General features: G+C 44.4%; 1 protein-coding gene across 1 annotated transcript in view; it reads left to right on the top strand.

The window, feature by feature from the left end:
• LRP6 (LDL receptor related protein 6) overlaps positions 1 to 19,460 on the top strand; it is a 187,863-nt gene that overhangs the window by 71,795 nt on the left and 96,608 nt on the right. The window contains exon 3 of the mRNA XM_090043831.1: positions 16,309 to 16,506. Within this exon, the coding sequence (XP_089899957.1) occupies positions 16,309 to 16,506 (198 nt within the window). The remainder of the gene's footprint in view (positions 1 to 16,308; positions 16,507 to 19,460) is intronic.

The raw sequence follows: 19,460 nt of genomic DNA, 5'->3' as shown, positions 1-19,460 counted from the left end.
TCTTTTACGTTGGGGACCATGCGATAGGGGCAGGGGATTCTGGGATCATGGCGAAAAGGGCAAGGTTTGGTGTTGGGTGGGAGTGTCATGGATCATGTGACAGGGTGGGACTTCTGGTCCCAAGATGGTGACCAGGGGGCATGGCGTGTGTTAAGGGCAGGGCTTAGAAGTTTGACAAGGGGTCTATTCTTCCATTCTTCCCTCCACAGCTGATTTAAGTCATTGAGCAGCCCTTCAGCCAGAATAATTGCCCACTCCTGCCTTTGGCTCATACCGTGCACATGACTACTGCACATGACTACTGGCAACAGTATGAAAGAGGACACGCCCACATTTTAGCAAAATAGGCAGGACTGTTGCCCAAGGTGCGGTGGGAGTCCAAGGGGCTACTTTGACCTTGATATGTCCCTTAAAACACTAGTTTCTGTTATACTCCCGTGGTCTGCATTTCTGTACTGCATGTCTGTACTGATGTTCAACTGCTACATGTTTAGTAGAATAAAGGTATGCGTACTTCACCAGAATAACAAGCAGGCCTTAGCACAATTTTAGTCAATGATACAAGTGGCACCCCTCCTGGTGCTTGGTGAGAACAGACTATAATCCAGGAATGAAGGGATGATGGCAGCATGTCCTCTGCACTAGGGTCTGGTTTACTATGAAATGTTTCCAAGTTGGCTGAGATTCTCCACTGTTTGTTTGAAGTGAAACTGGGCAAATGTGACTGTGGAAAAATGACTGGCGTGATGTTAACAACTGTCTGGACTATATGATGATGTTATTGTTGTTGCTCTTGTAAATAGGAGTGACGTAAATAGAACTGTTACATGAGAATGAGTTTGTTCCATCGGAAAAGCTCCAGTATTACAAGAGACTCTGGAAGGGCAACTCGTCCTGTCCGTTTTGGTGGGAGCCTGGTCAGTTGTCTCCTAAAACCTTTCTGAGAAATGGGGGAGTAGGAGTCCACCCCACCAATGCTTCTGGTTGCTTTCAGAAAACAAGAGAAGCAGAAATTGCACGGTAATATGTTTCTTGGTGGACCAACTCAAGAGTTGAAAGAGATTAGATGAAATTTGGGGCCTAAAATGCCCTTCTGCAGGTTACCTCGGACTTTTTTCTCTCTCCTTTGGGATCCAGGAGTTCTCTTCCCCATATGGTGGAATTGCCAGAACAGCCTGGCACACTCATCTCGGACAGTCCTCATTATGGTTGGTGGAGCCTGTCCACCAATCAAGGGAAAGGCAGGGAGGGGCTCGCCCCGCTCCTGCTGAGGCAAAGCTGGGTGGGGGGAACCCCGGACCTGGTTCGAGACCCTGCTCTACCAGGTCCGACAGGACCCTGGAGGTGGAGCCTCTGAGGTGAATAAAAGGAGCTGCATGCTCTGCGTGAGACAGATGCACCAAGGGACGAAATGAAGCAGAGCTAGGAGGAGTTGGAATGAGCTGCCCAGCGGGGTGGTTCCTGTTGCCCCTGAAGAGCTCCAGAAGATTGCCCACGGCAGTGGGGGATCTGAGTTTAACTCCAGCTCCAGTACATGGCGCACAGAGCGGCACACAAGGATTCGGTGTAGGTGATGCTGCATGGAGCGAGACCCAGGGAGCAAGAGGCTCGGGTCTGTAACCCCTGGCGTGTGGCCAGGGCACGGTGCAGGTGCCACTTGCATGGAACTGGATCTTGGGAGCTGTAAAAGGCAGCAAGGGTTTGCAACCCTGGCAAGTGGCCAAGACCTTGGTGCATGGTGGAACTCAGACCCTGGGACCTGATAGCAGCGGCTTGGGTCTCTAACTCCTAGCATGGGTCCAGGGTGCAGGACTGATCTCTCTGCAGGAAGGGTCCTAGAGTGAACGGAGCCCTGGCATCGCACAAGGCAGCCCGGCCTCTAACCCCAGTGAGTGGGCAGTAGCCTTCAGGAGCATGTGACTGCTTGGGGCCACTAGCAGGCAGGCAGCTGGGATGGAGCTGGAGCCTGAGAGACTTGGCAGTGAGGAGCAGTTTGGGTGAAAGAGTGCTGATCCCCTTCTATGGCTTCAGAGTCATGAGTTATCAGGCAAGGGTTTTCCACAGGGGAGGAGACCCCTTGGAAGGGGCGGGTGGGGAACTGTGAAAGGGCCCTGAGGAATAAGGGTCCCAACCACGGGCAGGGAGGTATTGGGAGCCTGCCCTTTTTTGGGTGCTGGTCCCAGGTTCTTTTCCCCTAGAAGAGGTTCTAGTAATCACAGTAATATTGATACTGTAAAGGAGAGTATGCACCTTGTATTTTGTATCCAGTGCCTCATATTTTGTCATTAATAACCATTTGTTGTTTGTTTGTTTTATGTGGGGGGGGTGTATATGTATTATATATATAAAATCTTGTTGAACCCCCCCATCCTCCTGTTGCCGTTATTTATCTGGGTGTGCCTAAGTCTGTTCACTGATTACCTGAACTTACCTGTATTTACCTGTTCCAGATTTCTTATTTACCAATGTGGGTTCAAGGCCTTTCAGAGCAATACCCCAGAAGTCAATTATAGACGTATAGCAATTTATATGTGTGTAAATAGTGTGTGTGCTGTTAATTTTATTTTTTCTTCCTGTATGTTGTGCATATTAATAAATTTGTACATAGTAAGATTTTATAACTGTCCTGGCCTAGTTCTGTAGGGACAGAGGGGAACTGTAAGTGGTTTGCAGTTTTACGTACAGTACACCTGTCAGCTAACAGTCCCCCTTCAATCAGAGGAGGGAGTACTTATCTGAGTACACCTGGGCTACACTCACAACACCAAATGCAATGGAGCATTCAGCCTTCTTTTCAGAAGGGTTCTGCAAAGCTTAGGAGTTGTTTGTCTCAGGGTTGGGAATGGTCTGACTCCAGGAGCGGTAGAAACACAGCAGCGCCCTGTAACCTGTCCCACTGGCTCTGCCACAGAAACAGCCGAGTGTCTCTCTCTGCAGAGCTATGGCTTCATCTGTCAAAGCCTGTATGGTTGAGAGTCTAGTCACAGCAGCAGAGTGTCCCTCCCTGCAGGGAGACCAGGCCTTTGCCAGGCTTCTCAAGTTCCTGAGATTCACCATGAATAGCAGCCAAGGCAGAGGGTCCAGCACCCACCCACCCACTGAGCAGGGCTGTCCAGTGCCCAGCGGAGGTGTCCCCAGCAGCACCAGCTTGTCGTGGTCACCTCTAGAGCATAAATCTCTGCAGGCATGCAGGGCCAGGCCATATTGAGCTGCAGTGAAGGTGGGACTTGGGTGTCTCCTGTATCTGCAGGAGTGTGACTGTCTCCTACAGACTGAGAACAGCTTGGCTATAATGTTAAAGTGTGGAAGGGCCTGGATGTGTTTTGAGAGCTGGGCTGGAGTTGGGACTAGACAGTCACAGCCATGCAGTGGCCAGTGTTGAAGGGGAGGCCATGCTGGAGGTAGATGTGGGTGGGTGTGTGTGTGTATTTCCACCACTCAGGTTCCTGTTATCCTTGAACATCAACCCAATATAATATGGCTCCCCGCTCCTGCCATATTATATTATTTATATAATAATATTATAATATTATGGTGGTGATGGAGCCCTGGCACCTGAGGAGACTGATGCTTCCTACCCCCCTGTCACTGTATGAGCAAGGGAAAGGGAAGGAGTCACAGGCAGAAGGAGTGGGTAGGAGATGATGACCTGATGGACAGAGGAGACAGAGGGGGCTGCAGTTATCAACTGGAGTAGAGAAGGATACTTATGTGTTCAGTATCTCCTCTGGGGGTTCCTGAGTGCTTGTTTCAGCCTGGGATGGCACCTACAAAGCCCTTCCCCTGTGCCTATGACAGTCTGTGCTTTTGGTGGTGATCTGCCCTCAGACTCAAGGTCAGGTTCATCTCACACATGGGCTTGTTTGGAGCCCATGGGTGGGAGAACCATCATTCCATCACCATGGCATAGGTACAGGGCTGGTTCCCCAAAGCATGTGTACCTGCCAAGGTGGCAGAAGGTTTCTGCCTGCAATGACCTCAGTGTGGCCTCCCCAGGGCCACTGCTCAAGGGGCAGGGGGTCAGGACCCCATTATTTAGTTTCAGCCAGAGGTGAAGTTGGGGTAGAGCCCCACACCTGCAATGAAAGAAGAGGAATAGAGTAATGAAAAGGCTGTATTTGCTAAATTAAGACCCTCCTGAATCTATTCTTACATATAGGGCACCATGGAAATGAAGGCATGTGTATAATTATTTATTCCTATCCCTGGAGGAGTGGGAAAGGTCCCACAGAGGAGCTGGGTCCTGCTCCAGAGAACAAATCCCAAAGAATTTGTGGATGATGCACACAAGGGACAGAATTTGCTAGGCGATGGGTCAGGCAAAGAGGGCCCCTATGGTAACAGAATAATAGAAAATTAGGGTTGGAAGGGACCTTAGCAGGTCATCTAGTCCAACCCTCTGCTCAAAGCAGGACCATCCCCAGCTAGTTCATCCCAGACAAGGCTTTGTCTAGCTGGGTCTTAAAAACCTCTAAGGATGGAGCGTCCACGCCTCTGAGTAACCTGTTTCAGTGCTTTAGTACCCTTCTAGTGAGAGAGTTGTTCATAATATCTAACCTAAACTTCCCGTGCTGTAACTTGAGACCATTGCTCCTTTTCTGTCACCTGCCACCACTGAGGACAGTCTACCTCCATCCTCTTTGGGACCACCCTTCAGGTAGTTGAAGGCTGCTATTCAGTCACTTCTCAGCCTTTCCTTCTCTAAATAAACCTGGTTCCCTCAACGTCTCCTCAGAAGTCAGGGGCCCTAGCTCCTTAGCTGTTTTCATTGCCCCCTGTTGGATTCTCTCCCATTTGTCCATATCCTTTCTGTAATGGGGGACCCCAAAACTGGACACAGTACTTCAGAAGTAGCCTCACCACTGCCAGATTGAGGGGAAGAATTATTTCCCTTGATCAGCTGGCAGTGCTTCTACTAATGCAGTCCAGTATGCCATTAACTCTCTTGGCAATAAAGGCACACTATTGGCTCATATTTAGCATATTGTCCACTGTAACCCCCAGGTCCTTTTATGCCAAGTTGCTGCTTAGCCAGTCAGTCCGCAGCCTGTGCATGAGATTGTTCTGTCCTAAGTGCAGGACTTTTCAATTGTCCTTATTGAACCTCATGAGATTTCTTTTGGTCTAATAACCTTGATATTAAATATGCCTGTAGCAGTTTGCACATTGTACCCATACCTTTAGTTCATTCAGAATTGATGCATGTTACCTTTTTTGAAAACTGCCGCAAATTTTAGGACAGATATTCCTAAATAAACACACTTTTGAGCAGCACTTTGGCACCTACTTGTATGTAGTACAGATTATGCATGGTATTAGTTCAAAACCAAAGGATTATGATTTTGCCCACAGCTCATTGGCCTGGGCCCCACTAGCAAGGCCATGGTGACCCCATAACTCAGGACTGCCTGGTATGCTTATGTACTGCAGACACCCTTGTCCCCTGCCCCAGCCTCTCAAGGATCCATGCTCACACTCATGACTGCAGTGTGGGTGTTCTTGTCACAAGTCCTGGGATCCTCCAAAAATTTCTATGCAGATGAGGCCCAGGGCAATCTGGTCCAGCTTCACCTTGTGGAGGGTGGGACCACACCAGTCATATGTGCCAGGCTGAGAGAGGGGGTGACAGAGGGATTCTGGGTGAGCTGTTTGAGACCCTATTTGCTGATGTTTGCCAGGCATTTAAGACGGATGAAGAAAGAGGAATCATTGTAAATGGGAAATAAAGGCACAGCTCAGTTGTGGGAGTGAAGAGAAGTCAAAATGTGTCCTATGTAGTGGCTCATCATGACTTAAAAAAGAGCCAGCACTGATGGTGATGCTTAACGGGTGTTTTGTGGTAGGTATGGGCCATATGGTTTATAGTCATACTTGGTATTAGTTGCACTTAACTTCATATTTGATTTCTGTTATTGTGTATATGATACTTTTGGTAGCAGTTTAATGATAGAGAATGTATTTAATGAGATTTCCTTGTATGTGATTATAAGACAAGGGGCTTTGTTCTCTGTGCCAGTTGAGAGGGTGGGGGGACATTCGAGTAAATATGGTATATCGTCCCCTCCCGTTGTTTGTGTTATATTTGTAGAGCGGTGGCTGGAGGAAGAATGTTCTTCCTGGGCTCTTCTCAAGATACCAGAGATCCGTCTGTTTGCTGCAGCGTTCTCTGCCTTGCTCTGGGGATTAGAGTTAGTGCTCTTGATGGAAAACATGTTATTTCCCCTCCCCTTCCTTGTGACTGTTCTCTCAGAACCTTCTCTAATTCAGCAGATGGTATGCGTTTCCTCCATGGCAGGTTCCTGAAGGACGAGTGAATTAGACTGTTCCACTGAAGAAGAACAAGTTCACTCTCTTCCCTTTGGGTTTGCCATGGGATTGGCCAGTCTCTGTCTTGCCCATCACTCATAACCACTGCTGGAGATGAGCCACCAAAATGAGATGCGGGTTCACAGTATCCCAAAGACAACAGGCCCCAGGACCAGCTGATACCCTGTCCCTGTGTCCCAGGTTGTAAGGAAGTTCCTTTCCAGGCTCTGGGTTTAGAGATCTGTTGCCAAACCTGAAAAATTCCAGACAGAATCCAATTAAATTCATAATAGGTCATGAAGGTCTATACCAGCCCCACAAAAGGGAGGGGATAGGAAGAAGAGAAGTAGGTTAGAGAAGGGTGATAGACTGACATGATGACAAGTTGGTCACTGTCAATCACTCCAGTCGCTGGAGAGCCAGTGGTGTTTGCCTGCCCCATGCACCTAAAGTGCCTTTGAACAATGCTATCGCGATAGACTGGTGTCCACGGGCAGATCTAGTATTTTGAAAAAGAGGGATTTAGAAGGTGAGGTGCATCACATATAAAACAGCACATATTTTTCTCCAGTTAAAAAATAAACTAGAAGCTTTACTAATATGCTAGGGGCCTAGGGCTGCATTACTCAGTTTTAGACTGAAGCAAAAAGAAATATAACTTCATTGGAATGAGTTAAAAACAATATGCAGGGCTGCGATATAGGAGCTTCATTATATAACCCGGGTGCACCCAAGTAATATGCTCCCCTCTCCAGATAGAAGGGATGGATGGCAGGTAGGAGTGCTGTGAAAGGGATCCTCAATATGTAGGCCAGATCCCTCTACTCCCTGGAAAGGAACCCAGAGTCAGGCCAGGACAAGAGTTACTTAACTATGTACAAATTTATTTTTATATATAAAAATTAAAGGGAATTGATATTAATAAGCATATATATTACAATATAGAATTATTATATAATACTATGGTCCTACAGATAAAGGCTGAAAGATTATACCCCTTCAGGTAGCTGCAAGCAATGTGCTGATAATCAGTTGATTTAAAAGAGGCAAAGAACAGGTAGGTACAGTTGAGCACATATAAATACAATTAAACAACAGTTAAAACACAAATATAGACAGGTAAGTATATATAATCATCAGGGAAGAGATTCCAGCAGTGTCCCTTACGAAGTTTATACTTAACACTCTATTAAACTACTGGAATACAAAGTTAAAATGTCCATAAAATATAAGGTGCAGCGTTACAAAATACAAACCACTCTCCCACCAAATATAAGGAGCCTCAATAACTGGTTAGCTCAAGCTTTCCCAAGGATAAACTATCTCACAGCTGGGGTAGCTCCCCTCCCCTGTGGAAATCCCTTCCCCATCAACTCACGACTCCAGAGCCTGGATGGGTGGTTCATGTCCCCTTAATGGAGTTGCTTCTCACATGCATTGGCTGCTTGCCAGGGATTGCAGACTTGAGCCACCTCCTTTGTGCACTGCTTTGTGCACCCAGGTCCCGGCTGCACACTGGGGGGTTGCAGACCCAAGCTGCCTTGTGCAGATCCCAGGGTCTGGGCTCCGTGCACCAACCTGTACACTGAGTCCCTGGCTTCGCATTAGGGGTTGCAGACCCAAGCCGTCTCAAACAACTCGCAGGGTCTGGGCTCTGTGCTGAGCCATTTATCTATGTTCCCCGCAGTGGAGACAGGGGCACAGCCACTTGCCACTCCTGCTCATGAAGAGGTGTCTTTGGGCTCTTCAGGGTTCTAATTCCACCCGCTGGCCAGCTCACACCAGTTCTTTGCCTGTCTTCTTCTCTGTCCCTGGACGCGCCTGCCCAGCATGCAGCTCCTTTTATTCACTCCAGAGGTTCCACCCCAAAGTGTTGGACCTGCAAAGAGCAGGCTACAACCAGGTCCAGTATTCCCTTCTCTCCCTGTCCCTTGGGCAGGGCAGAGCAAGTCCATTGCCACCCTTACTTGATTGCTGGATTTGCTCCACCAATTGCAATGAAGATTTTCTGAGCCCAGGCATGCCGGGTTGTATTGGTAAGTCTGCCACACTTATCAGGAGCAATTAATATGCAGAACAAAGGATAGCTTAATAGGTGGAATGTCAAGACCATTAAACAAAGAGATGTTTGTTAATACCTGTGGAATGAAGAGTTTGGAGGGGATCAGGTAGATTATAATAAACCATGAAGTCAGTTAACTTCTTGCCTGACTGTATGTGCTGCTGCCACTGCCAGGCAGTTGGGTGTAAACTTCGGGTGAAGCGGGAATCAAAAGTGGGTGCAAGTTCACCAGTGCATTTCCCCCCTCCCCCCCGGATTTGCCTCGTGCTGGTGTCTATGATGTGACAGCCCAGTAGTGATTTGTTTTCATTTTATTATTTATTTTTTATACTTATATGCTGGCCGCCCCTAAACAGGCTTGGGGCAACTTGTAGTAAAACCTGAAAAAAAGAAAGAACAGGTACAACAAAGCTAACTTTACCCTCACAACTCCAAAATACATTTGCAATCTAGCCCTTTTTCTCCTGTCTCTTTCTGATGTGTAACCCCCGCACCTTTCTCCCCAATTAACTTGGCTTCCTAAGCACCATTCAGTATCTCTGGAAAAGCAGCAACTGTTTCTTTCCCTCTGGGGGCAATGCATAGGGGGTGCACGCAGGTGCATGTAAACCCCCTGTGTGTGGTGGTGCACCCCCTGCAACCACTGTCGGCACTGCCAGGGGGTCTGTGGGTGGTCCCTGATCACCCCTGGACACTGCCAGCAGCGCCTGTGGGTACTCACTGACCTATGGCCAGTGCTCCCCCCCCAGACGCTGACAGTGCTGGCGGCGCCTGCAGGCGCATCACTGCTGGGCTCCTGCTGCCACACTCCCACCACTGCTGGCGCAATTGTGCCCCCCCCCCCCATCTGCCAGGGGCATGTGACGTTCATGTTTCTCACTGTCCCTGTGCAGGCAATGATGGAGCTTTATACACAGCAGCTATCTGGCTACATTTCTTGTGAGGGGACATAAATGGAGAAGAGGGGGCACATGGAAAGGGTTTGGGATGTAAGGGATGGGGTGTGGCCAGCCTAATGGTGTGGGAAGTTAACCAAGGTGATGAGTTCCGCCTGGGAGCTAGTGTCACTGAGTGGTGAGCTGCTCCTGCAGGGTGCAAGAGGGATGGGAGACTGACTTAAAGGCCTGTCCCCTTGAGGAATGTGTGTTGTAAAGTCCCTGCTCTTCAGCCCCAGTGGCTCCTAGTCTTTCCCTTTCTGCATTACCAGGCACTGTGAAATTGATCTGGCTTTTCCTATCCAGGCCCTCTCTCTGTAACTCCCTGCTTTCCCATTGGGCAGACAACCTACCAGTATTGGGTACAGTGGACTCTCTGGATTCAGACAGCAGAAACTTTTTGGTGATGGATAATTTTCCAGGAAAGGTCCCATGTGTCAACTACTCAATCTTCTGCTCCAAGAAAAGAATATGATCCATTGCCAAGAAGCCTCAGTCCAACCACAGAAGAGTAGAACACACATTATTTCCCTTCCCTAGAGGGAAAAAAAACCCACCTAGGACAAAGTAGTTTGTTTTGCACATGGCATTGGCCTCTTTTCCAGCCATCCTGGACAGGATAGTGGCAGTCAACAAAGGGGTGGACAGTGCAGACCACAGAGGGAGAAACCTGAGCAGCCCTTGGGTCTGGGCAGAGAGGCATTTTCCAGTCTCAGGCTGTCCCTTGTCCTGGTTTTCATGGTCTCTGTGGTCTGTGAAAGCATTTTCTTGGGCTGGTTTCCTGAATTTGGATTCAGGCTGTAAAACTTGTTTAGTGTCCTTACAGCTGGGTAACTTACTACTTAAACAGGAGGGAGGAAGTATGCTATGTTTTCAAAACCATTGTCTTGCTCAGATCAGTCTCTCATTATGTGTATGGTACTGTGCCAATTCACATTTAATTTGATCATGAATCAAAATATCCAGGTCCAGGTTTACAGTCTTGGGTGTCCATCTCTAGGTATTTTATGTCCAGATTTTAGGTAACTAAAAAGAAAGACAGTGGTATTATTTTCATATCTCTGTAGCGCAGCCTATTCTTGTTAATTTAAGTGGGGATTTTTTTTCTCAGAACCATTGACAGCTAGCTAACATTTATTTCTGTAGTTAACTTCAGGCAACTGAATTTGAAAACCTGATCTCATGTTAATATCTCTCAAAGCTGTTAACCAAAATCAGGCTGCAGAGAGGCTCTCCTTCTTTAATGTAGAATTCAGGTTTGCCACCCCCATTTCCATTTCCACCCTCATTTTTTTTAAAATGCACTGGGGGGTTATTTATGTGGTACTAGAGTAACAACATTCTTGGCAATAGACTACTGATTGAAGTGTATAAGAATGTTCTCTCTTTATATGGTTCAGGAAAATTCTCTTTTCCTTGAACCTTTTTTGGAATAGTATTAGGGGGCTGGGTGTGAACTTTGGAAATTCATGAACTTATGAATAATTATTTTTAAGGTTGTATAGATTTTGAGGTCGCTAGTTCCACAAACTTGTAAGCAGTTTTCCTTTTCTTCCTCTTCCAGCTTGTTCTTGTCTAGTCCTCTGATAATTGTATGGCTTATTTTAAAAGAGTGGCCTTTTTCAAATGCCAGATGTAGACAATAATGTTCTCATAATTATACAAATCCAGCCAGGTTTCATAGTTGCTCCTAGTGTTGCTGTACATTTTTAGAAGAACTTGTTGCAGCAAACAGCATGTTTTTTAAAAAAGCAAAAAGGCAATTAGGTATGTGAAAAGTGGCTGAAATAACACAGGAAAAATTATTCTTGATTTTAAAGTATTTAAACATAGCTTTAATGTTATGTAAATACACCTTGCTATATTTTTATAGTTATATTTAATCTTTTTGTATTAACTTTACATAAGATTTCTTATTCAGCTATTTTCCAAGTCTGATTCATGGGGCTGTGAATGCAGAGTGGATAAAAAGAGAAAAATGTGTCATTCTTTAGCAAGGAAAGGCCAATGGAACTGTTCAAGGTGTAACAGTGGTTTGAATTAAATTTGAGTGACTTAGATCTCTGTTTTCAATTGTGATTTGAGCGTAAAAACAAGAAAAGTTGATCTAAACCATACATTTTAATCTTGATTTGCCATTGTACTACTTCCTTTTTAAAAGAAATCAGTTCTCACTGGTTGGTAAACATTAAACATTGATTTTTAACTAAACATAGCCTATACAGTAAATTTGGTAGTTTTTGTTCACCTGGAAGATGCACAGCATGCACATTTGAACAATTATTATGCATATGTGTTTGTTTTATAAAATGGTGAGTGAAGTTTATTATTTCCAAGATTTTAATATTTTACTTGTGATTTGCAGCAAGCTACTTTAGGATGGAAATTGTCATTTAAATAAAACTATAGAAAAGTAGTGTATTAAAATATCTCTCTGTCAGTCAGATAAAACTACCTTTACTGGATATATGGATACATGAGCCATATACTTCATCAAAACAGCTTAAAGGGTTTTAAATGATTTATTAAAAGATTGTCTTTAGTTGGTAAATTGAAATTTGTTCCTGATTTGGTTTGTACTTCAGATTTAGAACTCAGCCTTTTGAACCTAACTGTCATTCAGAGATTGAAAGAGGGAGAACAAGGTTGTCTTTTCAAACATATGTTTTCTTAGCTTTGAACTGAACATGTTATTGCACTGAATTAAATGGGAGGGAAACAATTCTCATTGCACCTTTAGAAGATATTACCGCTGTCAAAATCTGTCAGTTCAGTCAACTCTGGTTCCAGGTGCTTTACTGGTGACTTCCCTCATTTCAGTGGTCTGAATTATTTTAAAGCTTTGTCATCTGCTATTTGAATACTTGAAGGAAACATCTGCCATTTGAATACTATTTTACTTTTATTTAAATATTTTAATAAATCATAATAAATGTAGTTCTTAATATAAGTTGGTATTATTTCAAATGTAATTTTAAAAGACTCTTCTAAAAATATTTAAAAGCAATTTAAAAATAATTAGATTCTAATTTAAAAATTCAATTTTTTATTATTATTCCTTAGTACAGTTAGGGAGGTCTTATTAATGATGGAAACCCTTGAACAAGGAAATATTATTTGTTATAATTAAATAAGTGTTTCTATAGGTGCTAATCAGGAACCCACTCATGCTGGGATGATGGACCACTTATCACCCTGTTTCCTGTCTTCTGTGTAGTGGTATGATTATCAAAAATCATACCACTAATCATGTGGTGACATGATTCTCATGGAATGTAATTACCTCAGTCCTTCATGATCCTGCATGATTTGGGTACCAACTTTTGTGTGCTTCAGAGACCTATCTAATGACTTCCTGGTAATATGTGAAAGTTGTGTCTGTTGACCTCCTTTTAATTAAAATGGGAAGAAAGAGGGTTCTAGCATGAGTCCATTTACTAATCTCACTTCTAGCAGTGGCAAGGAGGGAAAAGTGATAACTCACCTACAGTTTTGCTTTGATGGAGAAGGGGTTAACTATAATGATTGGGTCACAAGTCTTATACATATTTCAATAGTGTAGATAGGGGTGGGTGAAAGGGACACCAGCCTTGGTCATCAAGTTAGGAGAGGCTTTGGCTTTATTCCCCGCCCCCATGGAGGCTGTGCCCCAACAGCATTTTGATGCTGGGAACTCCAAAATAGTTCTCTTGGCTGCTGTTGTTTGAAGAACAACAGCTGGCAGAGCATGCATGGCAATAGCAACAGCTCCCCTGCTCTGCTTCTCCTTCTCCCTTTTGTCCCCCCCCATACTAAATGTATCCATTCAGCTGTATCTCTGAACATGTGGGACACATGGACTTCTGAGGTCATATTCCATAGTTCAGGGTCATGCAGTAGGCTGAAATGCTCAGGGATGTCTTTCAGTTAAATTGCTCTTTCTGGGCACACAGGGAGAATTGTGGGAAAGATTATCAGCACCCATGTGGTTTCACTTGCCTCTGTGCTGAAAAGTGGGTAGGTGGCAACACAGGAGAAAGCAGCAGTCTGTCTTTACCATATTCCCCAGGATGGGCCAGCAAGCTTTGATGTAAATGACACTTGGATGTGCATGGTGGTGGGAGGGAGTTAGGGACAACACCTGAGTAAGGGTGCAGACAGAAGTTGTGTTTGTTGTGCGAATAGCTCCTTGAAAGTGCTCTACAGCTGAGCCCTGACAAAAGAACATGGCTGCAGAGTGCTTTAAAAGGGCCCGATCCTACAGCAGTGTAAACTTTCATTACACAAGGGTTCAGATGAAGGCGCTCCAAAGTGGAATGCCTTCACTAACGTTTGTCAGCACATGCTGGGAGCAGGGCTGGCCTGATGTCTCTTAGCCTTGTCTTCAGACTGGGGTGGGGAGGAAGGTGGCTGAGAGAGTTCTGTCTGGGTTATGCCCAGCCAGTGCTGGAGGCAGGGGTGTGGATTCAGTTCACCTGCACCGCCCTTCAGTGCAGGCTGGGCAAACCCCAGGTGAAACTCCCTCCCACTCCCTTCCTTCTCTCCCACTCTGAAGACAGTGCTGGGGTTGTGAGGGTGGAGGGGCAGGTCTAGGGGAGAGTGGCTATAGACTCACAGCAGCTCCGAATAGCAGCTCGATGCCCCAGCCTCCAGGACCCAACAGCAAATGTAATTTGGGTCTGGGGGATTGCTGTAACTCATGGCGCTTCTTGTAAAACACCATGTGTTACAGCAAGGAGCTGGACTTCTGCCTGTGCCCTAAGTTTGAATTACTTTGGTAGTGAGAAAGAGCACTTATTTCTAAATGAAGCATAGCCCTGAGTATTGTTTTACTGCTGTCCTCTGGAGCAGTGGACTTGTTGGTTTCAAAGAGCTTCACTGGGGCTAAAATAGGCAAGCTCCCTGACCATATGAAAGAAACAGATGCTGGGAGGGAGGGGAAGTAGTCTTGGAGAAACTGAACAGTGGTCGATGGAATTGAGTTGGGATTGTAGAGGCTCTTAAACTGAACTCCATGTGCATGTGTGTTGCTTTGGCAAATGAATTGGAGTGGTTTGCAATGTGGGAAAGTTTTTCTTTGGCTACTGAGGCTTCCTTACCTGGTTTTTCCTGAAGAGGTCCAGTGTAAATTTATATAAAATGTGAGAGAGAGTTAAGAAGAAACTGAGGCTTTTTCTAGCAGCTAATGAGCTAACTTTTTTCCATCTGAAGGGTCAGACAGACAGGGTGCCCCAGTACTCCTTAAAACATTAACCTTTGGAAAAATATTTGACTTGACTGCAGAGGGGTGTTGTTTTCAAACAAAGTTGAATTATTTTTATCTGTCTCTGCAGAAATATTGCTAGAATTTCTTTAAATTTGTAGTTTAGCCAGATGTTAGATAGCTTGGACAGATAACCTGCCTAAGGTGCTGTTTAACAATTTTTTTCTTGTAAATAAATTTGGATTTCTTTTTTCTTTCCCTTCCCCCCCACCAAAAACAGATAAGTAATTCCTCCGCAGTGTTCATATATACCTGTAGAAATATCACACATTCTCTCTTGAAACCAATGTGCAGTGTCCAAGTTTGAGTTTAAGATAGAAAAATCACTTCTTAAAAGAATGATTCATTTGGGGTGGAATTGGGCAATATTTGTGTTTGTTATGTTTCATTTCCATCTCCAGATACTGCATTGTATAAAACAGACATTTGAATTTGAAGACATGGATTAAGAATAAAAATATGACTTGGAATTTCCTGACATTTTTATTGTTGTGGTTGTGAAAAATAATTCTCTGCCAAGAATAACTTCATCTGCAAATGTTTGTTAAATGTGTTTTAGTCTGCTTTTGTTTAAATCATGGGTGGCCAGGTCCTGTTCTCACATGTGGATGCCATACAGTGACCAGTTGCAGCTCTGTGCTGCAAGGGTCCAAGAGCTTCAGCTTTCCTTCACTGACACAATTTAGCCTGACTTTCTTATCCACCTGTTTTATGTTCTTGCCCCATTTTTTATTCCTTTTACGGGCAAATCGTGTCTAGTCTTGAGTTGTGGTACCAGAACATTGATCTGTTTCCTCTTACCATCAGGAAGAGGAATTGTGATTATACTTTTTGTTGTATGTGAGGGCAACTCACATAGTAGGGCCTCACTGACTTTCCTAGGTTCCTCTCATAGATTAACTATGACTTAATAACATATTTTTAAAAGTATTTGTCTGCATTAACTGTTAAATGGTTAACACCTACTGACACGTTTTTTAAACCTCTGTTCCCCAATCTTAAACAATGCATTTCATGTGATTTTAATTAAGGTTTTACCTCCAATATAGACAAGGTAAATCCTGTGTTCATACATGTTGCCTGGAAGCCTTCTGAAGAACCCGCCTGATTACAAACCAGTCTCCCAATACAAATCTATCTTCCGTCAAATCCATTTACTGCTCCCTGCAATTGGTGTGAACGTGCAAATCTCCTCTGTTCTTCCTTTCCACTTTTGCAATCTCTGCTTCTTTTTGAGCTACATTAGGATTATGGACAGATGTAACACTAACCCAGTTTTAGAGGAGGGGAGGAGTGACATTACTACTTAAGAATGTGTCATCTGAACCAATGTAACTCTTTTTCTTGTTTGTCCATTCCTGTTCTGGTAAATGCAGTCAATCTGCAGTAACTTTAAACCTGAAAGAAACTTGTTACAATGGGACAGCTCTAAAATGCTATAATTTTAAAACTGTTCATGCTTCTTCTGTCCAGAAAATTAGGTTCTAGACAAGGTCTGTAGAATTTCCCCAAGCATTACACCCATGTTAAGGAAGAGATGCAATGGGGAAAAGGTATTATATATTTGGAAAAACCTGAAGGGAAGTTTATTTCTGTCTCATAGATGGATGGTACCGTAGGTTGCCCAGTAGACTATGGTATAGAGGTATTGCCTCTTGCAGAGGAAATGACAGTTAAAGCATCATCATGACTGGAAGATACCTTGAACCATTTGAGTATAGATTTGAACATTATTTTGTCTCTCTTTTTTCAAATAATTATAGGTTCATGTACTGGACCGACTGGGGGGAAGTGCCAAAGATAGAACGTGCTGGAATGGATGGTTCAAGCCGCTCTGTTATAATCAACACAGACATATATTGGCCAAATGGACTGACTTTGGATTATGAAGAACGGAAGCTTTATTGGGCAGATGCTAAACTGAACTTCATCCACAAATCAAACCTGGATGGAAGTCATCGGTAAGTTTTAGTTTCATTTGGTTGGTTTCCTAATAGGTTTTGTTTTATAAATATGTAAGTTTTGTAGCAGCAGATTCCAACCAGTGAGGTTATCCTATTGTTAGTCTGTTTGAAACTTCCTATGACTGTTAATACAAACAACCCCTTCCCTCGAACCCCAAACAAAAAAGGATGCACTTGATTACTTGAGTGTACACTGGTGGATATGTCTTAATTTGTTTCTATTCAGAAGGCAAATTACCATAACTTTTGTAGGAAGTGATCTTTAAAGAGACTACAAGCCCAATTATGGATTTATATGGTTATACAGAAATATTTACTTAATCTTTTAAAATGGATCTTCTGTCCTTTGTTTCCATAATAATTACAAAGTAATGATAAATGTTGAAAATAAACAACCCAGAAAATATGGGCTGTTGTTTTCTTCTTTTTCAGTCCTATAATCTTAGGTGTTGCTCATGACAGTATTAGGACATAACGTTTCCAAAGAAGTGTGAGAGTGTTAATTTGCTGTATCATTGCTATTATGAGGGTCACATGCCGCCATTTATGGTCTGTTGTTTGTTGGTACTTTCAGGATGCTGCTTTTCTTTACTACATGCGCTAGTGTCCTCCTCCATATTGTTTATTCCTGCAATGTTATGTGGAGGTATTTTTTCCGTTCCAGTTGTATAGCATAACGCTTTTAAGTTTTTCTCTTAGAGCATTTGCATTGCTTTTTAAATTTGTTTATTCAGGAATAAAATATTATTTCCTTTCTCCCAGACAAACATCCCATTGTTCCTGCGTGAACATAAATTTAGCCTGATTAATTAGGTCCTCTCAAGAACTTCAGTATCTGCTGCACAGATACTGCTTTCTTTTATTTTAATTTGTGGCTAGGTATGTAGGCAGCCTGTATAAAACACATCCAGTGTCTTAATATGGTATCTCTTAGTAATCCATGATTTCCTGCTGTAAAGCAGAAGATAAAAACTGCAATATGGCTGGCTTGCAGGCTTCTGCCAAATACATTCTTAGTAGAGCAAAGGTTTGGCTGTTTCAGTGTTTTATCTAGTATTTTTTTAAATGATGTTTTGTCTGAAGGGATAAGACAGTTGCCTGCCATAAATTGATAAAAAATAGTTTAGACAATTCACAACTTGCAATGATATTTGTAGTTTAAGGGTTTTTTTAAAATGACTATGGAATTTTTGACTGGGGGGAGCAGAAGAGTGCTTTCATAGCACCAAAAAAAAAAAAGAAAAAAGAAATTGATACAGGTGGTGCTTTTTCCAATCAAAAAGAAGGACTACCCCACTTGTGCTGTATTGGTGGCTGGAAAGAGGCAGAAATCAAATTGTCAGATAATGTCTTAAAATGGATATAATCAAACATAATTGTACTTGGGGTCTATAATATAGTAGCTTTTTATTTTCGTGATTAACATAGGGAAGAATTAAGTATGTTCTAATTGGAATTTAATTGAGGCCAAGAAAAATTGCATTCAGTATCTCTTCTGAAGAAGTAGACATGAAACCCAGTTAAGTAATATTTGGTGATCACATGGGACATGACACCACCAGAAAAACTACAGGCTAAAGGTAGACTTGTCCTGCAATCATGAAATGGCCAGCATTTGTGTAGTTGTTAACACCTCCAAATGACAGATGTTCTGATCGCACCCTGTTTGGCCAATAGAGTAAATATGGAGCATGTTTTATTGTTTTTTTTCAAATTGCTTGTTATATGTTGCTGGTTTTGGATAGGAGAAAAAAGGAATGACTTACTATAATAAAATACTATTGCAACCAAGGTTCCCTCTAAGGTGCGCGCGTGCGTGGCTGCGCACAACTAGAAGCGTGGCCGTGCACAGCATTTTCAAGGCTGCGCACCAGGAGAGGCTGGGGTTGCATCAGGGCCGGGCAGCGGAGCACTTCCCCAGAGCCAGCAGAGCCCGCACCAGCCCCCCACCCCAGTCTCCATCCCTGCCTTGTCTCACCTCGGGGAGGAGCTGCTACCTGCCCTGAGTGAGGCTCTGCTGGCTCCAGGGCACTGTGGGACATGCCCCCCAAGGCCACGCGGGGGAGCGGAGCAGTGTCCCGGAGCCAGCGGAGCCTCACTCGGGGCAGGCAGCGACTCCTCCCCGAGGTGAGGCAAGGCTGGGGTGGGGGGCTGGTATGGGCTCTGCCGGCTCTGGGGAAGTGCTCTGCTCCGCAGTCCTGCTGCAGGGGAGTGGAGCACTTCCCTGGAGCCGGCAGAGCCCATGCCAGCCCCCGGCTCCAGTCCCTGACTCCTGGCTCCAGTCTCTAGCCCCCCAGCTCCAGTCCCCGGCTCCAGCCTCCAGCACCTGGCCCCTAGTCCTAGCCTTTCTGCTGTAGCCCCCAGCTCTAGCCCCTGGCCCCCTAGCCCCGGTCTCTCGGCTCCAGCCCCCAGCTCCAGCCTCTGGCCCCCAACCTCTCAGCTCTAGCCTCAGCCTCTTGGCTCTGGCCTCCAGGCCCCAGCCCCCTTTGATAAGTGTCCCATGCTGGACCGAGGCAGCGCGCTCACGGACTGCTACTCCTTAGAGGGAATGTTGATTGCAAAATATATAACTGGAAAGGGATGTGTGCAGAATGGTCAGTAGGTTTGCCCATGTAGTTTGGAGAGCGTCTAAGGGGAAATTATGCCTGATGATAGGGATTTATATTAAAGATTTTATTGTTAGGATGCTCAGTGGTCAAAATGGATACTTAAAGCATCTAATTTGATGTGAATATGTTCTCCTGAAAACACAGGTTTTTCTTTACCTTCTCTTCCATCAACAGCTACCTCAGTAGCAGGAACCACTTGGAAAGAGGTACAGTCAGAAGTGCAGATGCTTTCCTGTGCCACCCCTTTTCCCTCCCTCCCCCAGGCATATATGGAAGCTATAAAGATTCAGAGACTTGTCAGTGTCTCTGTCCATGTTTTTTGCAGGATTTTGTTTTTGCAAT

This window comes from Crocodylus siamensis, chromosome 4, assembly GCF_052110815.1.
Source record: "Crocodylus siamensis isolate JL-2025a chromosome 4, ASM5211081v1, whole genome shotgun sequence".
Taxonomy (NCBI): Eukaryota; Metazoa; Chordata; order Crocodylia; family Crocodylidae; genus Crocodylus; species Crocodylus siamensis.
Note: the sequence above shows the minus strand (reverse complement) of the source record. Positions and strands in the feature narration are given on the sequence as shown.